Source organism: Ranitomeya variabilis, chromosome 3 (genome assembly GCF_051348905.1).
Source record: "Ranitomeya variabilis isolate aRanVar5 chromosome 3, aRanVar5.hap1, whole genome shotgun sequence".
In the NCBI taxonomy this organism is placed as follows: Eukaryota; Metazoa; Chordata; class Amphibia; order Anura; family Dendrobatidae; genus Ranitomeya; species Ranitomeya variabilis.
This window is the reverse complement of record NC_135234.1, coordinates 623089953-623101551: the sequence shown is the minus strand read 5'-3', so window position 1 is coordinate 623101551 and position 11599 is coordinate 623089953. Positions and strand designations below refer to the sequence as shown.

At 46.8% G+C, this 11599-nt stretch overlaps 1 protein-coding gene across 5 annotated transcripts in view; it reads left to right on the top strand.

Annotated features, from left to right (window-relative positions):
* LOC143816710 (formin-like protein 3) overlaps positions 1-8243 on the top strand; it is a 157870-nt gene extending 149627 nt beyond the window's left edge. For 3 of the 5 annotated variants that reach the window (XM_077297437.1, XM_077297438.1, XM_077297435.1), the window contains 5 exons: positions 3290-3391; positions 6149-6241; positions 6336-6459; positions 6668-6779; positions 7882-8019. In XM_077297437.1, the coding sequence (XP_077153552.1) occupies positions 3290-3391; positions 6149-6241; positions 6336-6459; positions 6668-6759 (411 nt within the window). In that variant the 3' untranslated portion in view covers positions 6760-6779; positions 7882-8019. Of the gene's footprint in view, positions 1-3289; positions 3392-6148; positions 6242-6335; positions 6460-6667; positions 6780-7319; positions 7367-7881 lie in introns of all 5 variants that reach the window. The other 2 variants (XR_013223984.1, XM_077297436.1) reach the window with 2 other exon arrangements.
* The last annotated feature ends 3356 nt before the right edge of the window (positions 8244-11599 follow it).

Sequence of the window (11599 nt, the reverse complement as noted above, 5' to 3'; positions counted from 1 at the left end):
CAGAAATCATTGAATGAAATATTCCATTTGCAAATCTTTTTTCATTACATACTGGAATGGAATGCTTTGAGAACAATAAAACACAAAAATAATCAATGTAAATTAATATCCCCTGGAGGTCTGGGTTTGGAATGATACTCAAAATCTAAGTGGAAAATCAAATTGCCAGCTGATCCAACTTCAGTGGAAATACCTCAAGACAAGGAAGTGATGCTCAGTAGTATGTGTGGCCTCCACGTGCCTGGTCATGGTCCCGATGAGGCATCTCCTCCCAGACCTGAATTAAAGTAAAGCATCAGTAAACTCCTGGACAGTCTGTGGTGCAACGTGGCATTGGTGGATGGAACATAACATGATGTCCTAGATGTGCTCGATTTTGATTCAGGTCTGGGGAACAGGCAGGCCAGTCCATATCATCAATGCCTTCATCATGCACGAACTACTGACACACTTGAGCCACATGAGGCCTAACATTGTCATACATCAGAAGGAACCCAGGGCCCAGTGCACCTGCATATGGTCTCACAATGGGTCTGAGCATCTCACACCGGTACCTGATTTCAGTCAGGGGACCTCTGGCTAACAAATGGAGGGCTGTGCGGCTCTCCAAAGAAATGCCTCCCCACACCATTACTGATCAACTGCCAAAACGGTCATGCTGGAGGATGTTGCAGGCAGCAGACCGTTCTCCGTGGCGTCTCCAGACTCTGTCACATGTGCTCAGTGTGAACCTGCTCTCATCCGTGAAGAGTACAGGCCACCATTGACGGATCTGCTAATCTTAGTGTTCTCTGGCAAATGCCAATGGCACTGCACAGTGTTTGAGTGTAAGCACAATACCCACCTGTCTGTCCCTCATACCACCCTCATGGAGTCTGTTTGTGACAGTTTGAGCAGACACATGGATATTAGTAGCTTGCTGGAGGTCATTTTGCAGGGCTCTGGCGCTGCTCCTCCTTGAACAAAGAAGGAGGTAGCGGTCCTGCTGCTGGGTTGTTGCCCTCCTACGACCCTCTCCATGTCTCCTTGTGTGCTGGCCTTTCTCCTGGTATCTGCTCCATGCTCTGGACACTGTGCTGACACACAGCTACCCTTCTTGCCACAGCCCGCATTGATGTGCCATCCTGGATAAGCTGCACTATCTGATCAACTACTGTGGGTTGTAGAGACCGCTTCATGCAACTATACAGTACCTCTAGGGTGAGAGCAATGCCAAAATGCAAACGTGACCAAAACAATAGACAAAAGGGATGAGAACAGAGTCTGTGGTCATCCCATGCAAACCTACTCCTTTATAGGGGTTGTCTTGCTAATTCCGATCATTTCTACCTGTTGCCTGTTCCATTTGCACAACAGCAGGAGAATTTGACTCACTATCCGTGTTTCTTCATAAATGGACAGATAGATTACACAGAAGTCTGATTGACTTGGACTTACATTATGTTGTTTAAAGGGAACCTGTCACCCCCAAAATCGAAGGTGAGCTAAGCCCACCAGCATCAGGGGCTTATCTACAGCATTCTGGAATGCTGTAGATAAGCCCCCGATGTATCCTGAAAGATGAGAAAAAGAGGTTATATTATACTCACCCAGGGGCGGTCCCTGTACGATGGGCGTCGCGGTACGGAGCCTCCTATCTTCTTACATTGACGTCCTCTTCTTGTTTTCACACTGCGGCTCCGGGGCAGGCGTACTTTGTCTGCCCTGTTGAGGACAGACCAAAGTACTGCAGTGCTCAGGTGCCGGGAAATGTCAGAGAGGCCCTGCGCACTGCAGCGTGAAGACAAGAAGAGGACGTCATCATAAGAAGATAGGAGGCCCCGGACCGCGACGCTCATCGGACCGGACTGCAGCGGGAACGCCCCTGGGTGAGTATAATATAACCTCTTTTTCTCATATTTCAGGATACATCGGGGGCTTATCTACAGCATTACAGAATGCTGTAGATAAACCCCTGATGCTGGTGGGCTTAGCTCACCTTCGATTTTGGGGGTGACAGGTTCCCTTTAAGTGTTGTCTTTATTTTTTGGAGCAGTGTTGTATTCTGGAATGATAATACTGCAAATATTTGTATATATGAGCCTTATCCTTTGATAATTGTAAAATACTATTTTTATGTATTGTGAGGTTGTGACCCCTGTTACAGCTAGAGAAGTCGCTGTGTGTTCTCCCCAGGTTGTGCATGCAGACGGATGAAGTCCATAGGTGTGCAAGGGAGTCACAGATTTCCGATCCGGGTTTTCCATGTGGCTGAAGGCCACAGGTTTGTGTGTGTTAAAAGCCCTGCAGTAAGAGGTATGGGGGTGTCAGGTGTGTGAGGTGCACGTCCGTGTCATTCTGGTGTGTGCTGGTGTGCAGAGCACTGGCTGAGTGCATGGAGGCACAGGCCCAGTGGAGCCAGCACCCAGGGCAGCTGAATAGCCTGGCACCCGCAGCGTATACAGCGATGCAAGTCGTCCATGGTACTGGTCTCGGATGTGGACAGTCCTGTGCCCAAAAGAGGACTAGCATGTGTAACGATTGCAAACAGGTGGATATGGTGCCCGGCTGCTATCCGGAGGATATCCTGGGCTGTGTACGGCTGTGTGAGTAAAGAGACTGTAAGAGACTGATACAGCGATGCAGGACACCCACGAGAACTAGTCAGAGGAAGGCTGGCGTGTGTAGTGTCTGCTACATATGAGGCTGTGTGTATGGAGACTGTAATATGGCGTGCGGTCGCCCAGGGAACCTGGACAAGGGAAGTCTGGCCTGTTTAGGGACTGTAAATCTAAAGCCATATGATATGTATTGCTATGAACTGGTGTGAACTGTACACTGATAATATACACTGAAGTTATATGCATTTGTGTGAATTGGACTTTAATGCTGGGAGGAAACACATTAAAGAGACTTTTGTGTTGGAACTTTGTGGGTCACTGCCTCCTCACTGCGTACAATCTTACAGTAGTTATTTGGATTTGTCTCTGCTGGTACCAACATGTGACCAAGTGCTGTATCAGACTGTGGTTCTCCAAGAAAATCCATATTGTCTGGGCCTCTATATCCGTGTCGCTTCTCTTGCTTTCTGCCATTATTTTTAGTATTGTGTGTATTGTTTTCCCCATCAGCTGTTTTTTCCTGCTTTATGGGACTGTTCGGTGCGGGTATTTTTAGCAATCCATCCCACCGTGATTCCTCCCTCCCATCCTTCCCTCCTCTGTGCCTGCAGGAAACGTAGACTTGTGAAGTTCTGTGCGCTCTTGGAAGGGAACAGTATCTCCAGATCTCTCCTTTTTCTCCTCTGCAGGAAGCGTACGCAGCTGTGGTGCATTACTTTGGAGAAAATCCAAAGACAACGCCGCCCTCTGTTTTCTTTCCAGTGTTCGCCAGATTCATCAAATCATATAAGGTACAGAAATGAACCTCATGTCACAGACTAGTGTGCGAGCCTGTTGGATGCTGCAGAAGCACCTGCGTTTAATGTGTGTCCTCGAAACCCAGAAGAAAGGCTCTTTCCTGTGATTGTTCCAGCAGGAAAAGGTCCTTGGGGTGTGGTCACCTGAACAGCAACTGCGTAAGCGCTTTGTCCAGCGAGTGGGACTACGTTCAGGATAGACTCTGCAAGTGGGAACATAGAAACCACACGCTGCTCCATTCCAGAGTAAATGGCAGCACGATGGCTCAGTGGTTAGCACTGCAGCCTTGCAGCGCTGGGGTCCTGGGTCAAATCTCACCAAGGACAACATCTGCAAGGAGTTTGTATGTTCTCCCTGTGTTTGCGTGGGTTTCCTCCAATACTACAAAAGCATACTAATGGGGACAGTGATGATGATGTCCTTAAAGCGCTACGGAATATGATGGCGCTATACAGTGCCTACAAGTAGTATTCAACCCCCTGCAGATTTAGCAGGTTTAATAAGATGCAAACAAGTTAGAGCCTTCAAACTTCAAACAAGAGCAGGATTTATTAACAGATGCATAAATCTTACAAACCAAAAAGTTTTGTTGCTCAGTTAAATTTTTATAAATTTTAAACATAAAAGTGTGGGTCAATTATTATTCAACCCCTAGGTTTAATATTTTGTGGAATAACCTTTGTTTGCAATTACAGCTAATAATCATCTTTTATAAGACCTGATCAGGCCGGCACAGGTCTCTGGAGTTATCTTGGCCCACTCCTCCATGCAGATCTTCTCCAAGTTATCTAGGTTCTTTGGGTGTCTCATGTGGACTTTAATCTTGAGCTCCTTCCACAAGTTTTCAATTGGGTTAAGGTCAGAAGACTGACTAGGCCACTGCAACACCTTGATTTTTTGCCTCTTGAACCAGGCCTTGGTTTTCTTGGCTGTGTGCTTTGCGTCATTGTCTTGTTGGAAGATGAAATGACGACCCATCTTAAGATCCTTGATGGAGGAGCGGAGGTTCTTGGCCAAAATCTCCAGGTAGGCCGTGCTATCCATCTTCCCATGGATGCGGACCAGATGGCCAGGCCCCTTGGCTGAGAAACAGCCCCACAGCATGATGCTGCCACCACCATGTTTGACTGTAGGGATGGTATTCTTGGGGTCGTATGCAGTGCCATCCAGTCTCCAAACGTCACGTGTGTGGTTGGCACCAAAGATCTCGATCTTGGTCTCATCAGACCAGAGAACCTTGAACCAGTCAGTCTCAGAGTCCTCCAAGTGATCATGAGCAAACTGTAGATGAGCCTTGACATGACGCTTTGAAAGTAAAGGTACCTTACGGGCTCGTCTGGAACGGAGACCATTGCGGTGGAGTACGTTACTTATGGTATTGACTGAAACCAATGTCCCCACTGCCATGAGATCTTCCCGGAGCTCCTTCCTTGTTGTCCTTGGGTTAGCCTTGACTCTTCGGACAAGCCTGGCCTCGGCACGGGAGGAAACTTTCAAAGGCTGTCCAGGCCATGGAAGGCTAACAGTAGTTCCATAAGCTTTCCACTTCCGGATGATGCTCCCAACAGTGGAGGCAGGTAGGCCCAACTCCTTTGAAAGGGTTTTGTACCCCTTGCCAGCCTTGTGACCCTCCACGATCTTGTCTCTGATGGCCTTGGAATGCTCCTTTGTCTTTCCCATGTTGACCATGTATGAGTGCTGTTCACAAGTTTGGGGAGGGTCTTAAATAGTCAGAAAAGGCTGGAAAAAGAGATAATTAATCCAAACATGTGAAGCTCATTGTTCTTTGTGCCTGAACTACTTCTTAATACTTTAGGGGAACCAAACAGAATTCTGGTGGGTTGAGGGGTTGAATAATAAATGACCCTCTGAAAAGACTTTTCACAATTTAAAAAAAAAATAAACAAAGAAATAACATTCTTTTTTGCTGCAGTGCATTTCACACTTCCAGGCTGATCTACAGTCCAAATGTCACAATGCCAAGTTAATTCCAAATGTGTAAACCTGCTAAATCTGCAGGGGGTTGAATACTACTTGTAGGCACTGTATAAGTAGGAATAAATTAAATGATGTCTTGTATACACTTTAAGGTGTAGATTTACAAATCTCAGACATTATCTATATAGTGGCAAATTATTTCAACGTTCTTTAGAACGTACGAAGAAATATTAAAGAGTTAATCAAACAAGAGGAATGAGGGTGTACGCAAAGAGGTAAAAATGTTTTATACCCACTAATCCGCTAGTCATCCAGCCAGTGTCTGTGATATGACGTGCATCAGGGCATGAGAAGTGCAGGATTTAATGCCCAATAGACAGATGAGGTTCTGAGGAACAATGATGATAAAGAGCAGGAGTCACTTAATGAAATGTCATAGGCCTGCCTAAAATATGGCTATTTAGGGCACATTTAAAAGGTGGATACCGAGCATTAATTTGATTGTCTGGGGTAGAACATTTCAGAGACTTGGTGCAGCACAAGAGGAGTCCTGAAGACAGGAGTGCAGGGTTTGAATTCTGGAGTATAATAGTCTTGGATCATTAGCAGAACATAGGTAAGGCTATAGACAGGTGGGGAGGAGATACAGGGAGATGGCTTTGTGGGTGTATCATGATTTATTATTGTAGAAACCTATAGCACAGAAGGCTCCTCTGCCAGTATGATGACCATCAGGATAAGGAGCTATGAGATGTTCTGTCTCGCCATGTTTTATGGTATTACTGGTTTACAAGGCTCCTTTGTCCATACAGGATGCTGAGCAAGGTAATGAGATGAGGAAGAAGCAGGAGGAGGTGTTACGAGAGAAATTACTAGCCCAGGAGGCAAAGAAGATGGACCCTAAGGTATAAAATAGGAGATATTATCAGCCCCAGGGCACCACAGCCATGTGTTAAGTAATCAGTGATCAGTATAAAGCATCTTTTATTCTTCCTCCAGTCTCCAATGCAGAAAAACAAGCGCCAGCAACAGGACTTGATAGCTGAGCTGCGAAGGCGGCAGGCCAAGGACCACCGCCCTGTGTATGAAGGAAAGGATGGAACTATTGAGGACATTATCACAGGTGGGCTTCTTTTATAGGTGAAATCCTGTACATTTGTTTCTTCTACAGCGATCTCGAGCACCCCATGGAGTTAATGCTCTGTCCTACTGCCTGCACTCCTGGGGATGGCTACTCCTTGTGTTGAGACTTTTTTTATTACTGGTAATTGTCGTTATTTGACCATGTATGTGTATCTCTCTGTTTCCCCAAACCTCACTGATGACTGCAGTCCTGAAGAGTGTCCCCTTCACAGCCAGAACAGCCAAGAGAGGCTCTCGGTTCTTCTGTGATACTTCCCTTTTTGAGGATTCAAACTGTTAAGCCCCAGTGCCTTTTAAAAAGTATGTAACATTACCAGCACGCTCCTCCTGCATGCATTGTCGCCTGCCTCGGCCAGCCGTGGACGGCTGTCTTGGACAACGCTGGGATGCATGCCCGCTCTGTGCTTTAACTCTGTAGTCACTGTACTAATGATTTGCAATGCACCTGACTGCATGTTCTTCTCACGCCTGGATACCTACACGCATTTATACTGTTCTGCAGCCATCTCATATATGTCATATTTCTGGATATGATACATATATACATGCGCCTGATCTGATATTAGTCTGGCCAATGGAAGAGGTTTCTTTGCTTCTTATTCTATTTCTTCACCAAGATATGTGATAAGTACCGATCTGTAAGTGTTATTTTACGGGAACCAGGTGTCCTCAATGTTGTACATCTACGGGATGCCGCCGGCACGGTGATGAGACAGTGTCCAAAGACAGCAACTCTCTGCAAAGCTGAAATCCTGGTTTCGTTACTCATTTTCTTGACATTGGGAGCAGAATAGATTATTCTTGAATCTATATACATCCATGTTTTATTTTATCTCTCAGATTAGCCCCAGGAAGATCGATCTGTAGTATCCCTCCTATTGCAGAGGGTAAGAAACTGTCCAGAAACGGCTGTCTGTGCATCAGCTAATGCCGGCTATGTGGCTTCTGCTTCAGAGAGGGCTGATTCATGTACTAAGTCTGTGTTTTCTGCACTTTGCCCATCGGGACCATATACAGGTCCTCTCCAAATAAGTCCAGAGCACTTAGCTCCGTCTTTCCATTCTGTACCACCTCTAGATCGGGTGTTGCCCGGTACGCTGGTAGCACTGACATGGGACTGTACTGCAGGACTAACGTGCTAGCTTTGCAAGAATTGTTATAACTAATGCCTCAGTATATAAACCCAGCAAAGGGTAGTATAGGACTAGTAAGGAGGGTGCGATTTCATGTCCCTTCATTTATTACCCCCCTACCCCTTTAATCCAATTTTGGACACAAGCACATTTCATGTTATCTCAGAGTACTGGATAACCGCCACTAACTGCTTCTGCCGATCTGCTTTCCTCAATTGTTGCGAGCGTTTTCTTTAGCTCATCAGTTTTGACTGCTTTCTATCTTCCAGACCTCCGCAGTCAGCCCTACAGAAGAGCAGACGCGGTCCTCCGCAACGCCTGGCGACGGATCTAGCACTCCCAGAAGTCAGGCTGTGCTGTGCATTGCCCCGTGGGTCCATACAGCGCTAGAACTCTGCAGTGTATTCTGCACTCCTCCCTCCATTCCACATTGTAAGGGAAATGAAGAAGTTGGGACACTTTGCCGAGGAGAAAAAGTGCCTTATCGTTACAGTATTATAGAACTATTTTATTTTTTTTTTCTTTTTACTATTTATATATTTTTTAAAAAATGTTTTACTGTTAAAAATGTAAATATTTTGTAATATTCTTTGCTGAATCTGTACTGGCTGCTGTAGGCAATAGTTATTGCAAAGAAAAAAGTGCCTTGTAAGTGTTATAAAGTCTGCGGGAGGCTAGTGTGAACACTAAAGGGATGCAGCGAGTGGAGCAAAGCGTAGCGGAGGGGTCGGAGATTCGAAGAAACTGTAACCGGTAATGGAGATGGTAAAACACAGAATTTGCCAAGGTTGCTCCAGAAAGTTGTGAAGTGACATATCAAGTGTTAGTGTGGAAAGTAGGCAGATGTAGAACTTCATAAGAAGAACTAAGGGGAATGATAATGGTAAGTAGGTAGTGGCGGGACACCTGTCGTGAGCACAGAAATGCCATTGGTTCTGTTTCCGCCTTACTCTAGAGCCAGGATATGCATGCGTACGGTATAGCTCATCTACTATGTCTGAGGATCCTGCTCGCACTAGCTTTCTGTCATACCTTACTATCTGTGTAGATGTCCACTTTACTATGTTTGTATAGCATTTGATTTTTTTAACCCTAGATACTGTCCTATTTGTAAGTATCTATGTGCACTATCTGATAGAATGTAGTGATGAGCAAATTTGCTCGGATAAGGTGTTATCTGAGCACGCTCGGGTGCTGACTGACTGTCTTCGGCGTGCTGGAATAATATGTTCGAGTCCCCGCGGCGGCATGTCTCACTGCTGTTCAACAGCCACAACACATACAGGGATTCCTAACAAACTGGCAATCCCTCCATGTGTTTTGTCTGTGGGACAGCCATGGGACATGCCGCCGCGGGGACTCGAACATATTATTCCAGCACGCCGAAGTCACCCAGTTAGCACACGAGCGTGCCTTATCCAAGCATGGGTGCTCATCACAAATAGTCACATTGGGTGGATTATGCTGCGGGAAACGAAGAGCCTTGGAGCTGCAGATAAGATTTGTATCAGACCAACGCGTTTCGGCGTCGGAACCTATTTGGCTTTTATCAGGTCGCTGGGCACAAGCATGATCCTGCCAGTGTTACGGCATTTCTCGTCTCCTGGCACTGGCAGTCCTTGGCAAATCTAACAAGGTTTAGTAAATTGGACATGTACCTGTTAAATCCACTATGCACAGACCTCACAGTCCGCGATTTCCAGTCTGCACAGTTTTTTATTATTGTATATCAAAATATATATATATATATATGTATTTTATCTGTAGCTGAGCTGAGTATCTAGCAGCGCTCTCCCATTCCTACCCATACATACTTCACAATGAAGTTTTTCTTTATATTTTGGTAGGTTTGGGATTTGGGGTGTTATGATTTGATGTGCTACCCTACATCTATGTCTAGGGGGCAGTAGTGTGCCCTTTGTTTTTAATTTGGGTAAAGATAATTTATTTCTAAATTGTCCTAATCTGAAGCTTAATCTATACAGTCTTAGAGCAGATTGGATCGGTAATTGCCTGGAGCTTTTCGCGAACGCCCGTCGGTCCGTAACACTAATCGCCAAAGTCCTTTTTGTCAGTTTGCTCAGTTCATAAAATGAATTGTATTTTTAATATAGCGCTAAGCAAGAGGTATTTTTATTAGATGGAGAAAGAAAAGGGCTCCAACTTCTAAGTGACACATTTTGCTTTACAGGAGAGTAATGAGCTGCACGTTGTGGGGAAGCAGCTGTATGTCGTCTATGGGCCGTGTCCTGTATCGGAGACTTTCCCCGTCTGTCCTGTTTCTTAGGCTTTCGCTGCATTAGTTGCTTTGTTCAGTTATGTTTTCGCACATTCGTGTGATTCATGTAGTGAGGCCAGGGTCACGGGAAATGTGCTCCAATCTCTGCGCAGGTGAACGTAGGGACCAAACCAGCAGGCTGATAAGAGATGGTGACCGAGCTCTTCTTCCTGGAGGTGGTAGAAGCCATAGTGACATGCACCTTATGCTCCAGCTATACAATCTACCAGCTTTTAGGATGGCCGCATCCGAGATTCCTCCACACATTTGGCATTGTGTCTGTGGGCAGATCTGTGGCCGAGACATATGGCGGCTGTGCCCCGTCTGTGGCTGAGACATATGGCGGCTGTGCCCCGTCTGTGGCCGAGACATATGGCGGCTGTGGCCGAGACATATGGCGGCTGTGGCCGAGACATATGGCGGCTGTGCCCCGTCTGTGGCCCAGACATATGGCGGCTGTGCCCCGTCTGTGGCCCAGACATATGGCGGCTGTGCCCCGTCTGTGGCCCAGACATATGGCGGCTGTGCCCCTTCTGTGGCCCAGACATATGGCGGCTGTGCCCCGTCTGTGGCCCAGACATATGGCGGCTGTGGCCCAGACATATGGCGGCTGTGCCCCGGCTGTGGCCCAGACATATGGCGGCTGTGGCCCAGACATATGGCGGCTGTGCCCCGGCTGTGGCCCAGACATATGGCGGCTGTGCCCCGTCTGTGGCCCAGACATATGGCGGCTGTGCCCCGTCTGTGGCCCAGACATATGGCGGCTGTGCCCCGGCTGTGGCCCAGACATATGGCGGCTGTGGCCCAGACATATGGCGGCTGTGCCCCGTCTGTGGCCCAGACATATGGCGGCTGTGGCCCAGACATATGGCTAGCAGCAGTCTCTGTTTCCCATCCAGCCTGTATTTTAATCATTCCAGGGTATAACACTGTTGTGCATGTGACATACATTCCCAGCCTCCTCCATTGCTCGGGGCCGGTGGCCTTGTGGTGCACCCGTTTCGGCCATGGAGAGGCTCCAGTGCCTTCTCTCAGTGTGTTCATGTTGTACAGAACATTAGATGCCAGTACTTGTCTCATACAGGTCATTTTCTTTCTTTCCTTCCCTTCAGATGTCAGAAACGTATATAGCGCTCTCCTATGTTATTGTGTTTTATTTTACTGACAATAAATGTGCAGAGCCCTATTCTTCATGTGTTCGTGTGGTGTCCCTCCAGCTGTGTCATCGCCTCCACCAGAGGCGGACATACCATCGGCACGATCTGTGTAGCCACTCACGGGCCCAAGAGGTAAAGGGGCCCATTTCCACCACACCAGAAATCAGCCGATCGCAGCACTCGGCAATCTCCGGCTCTTGCATTACAATGATTGGAGCCGCAGTGCACCATTCAGCCGCAGATCTTCAGAGCCACAGTTCTTGTTAAAGCTCGGGGCCATGGTGGTCAGACCCATGGTGTTTGGAAAGTTATACCCTATTCTGTGGATAGGGAATAACTTTCATACTTAAGAACACCCCTCTAAGAAGTGTACCTGCCCAGGAAAAAGGTCTTTTAGGTTTGTTACAATTATGAATGTCATTTCAACAAACTTGGCATGAATCGATAGTACAATATTACAAGTAAATATAATTATGGTCAGTGATATGGGGTTCTTTCTCCGCTTATGAGCCACATCTTTATCTCTTTCCTGCTTCCTGAATTCACCCTGAG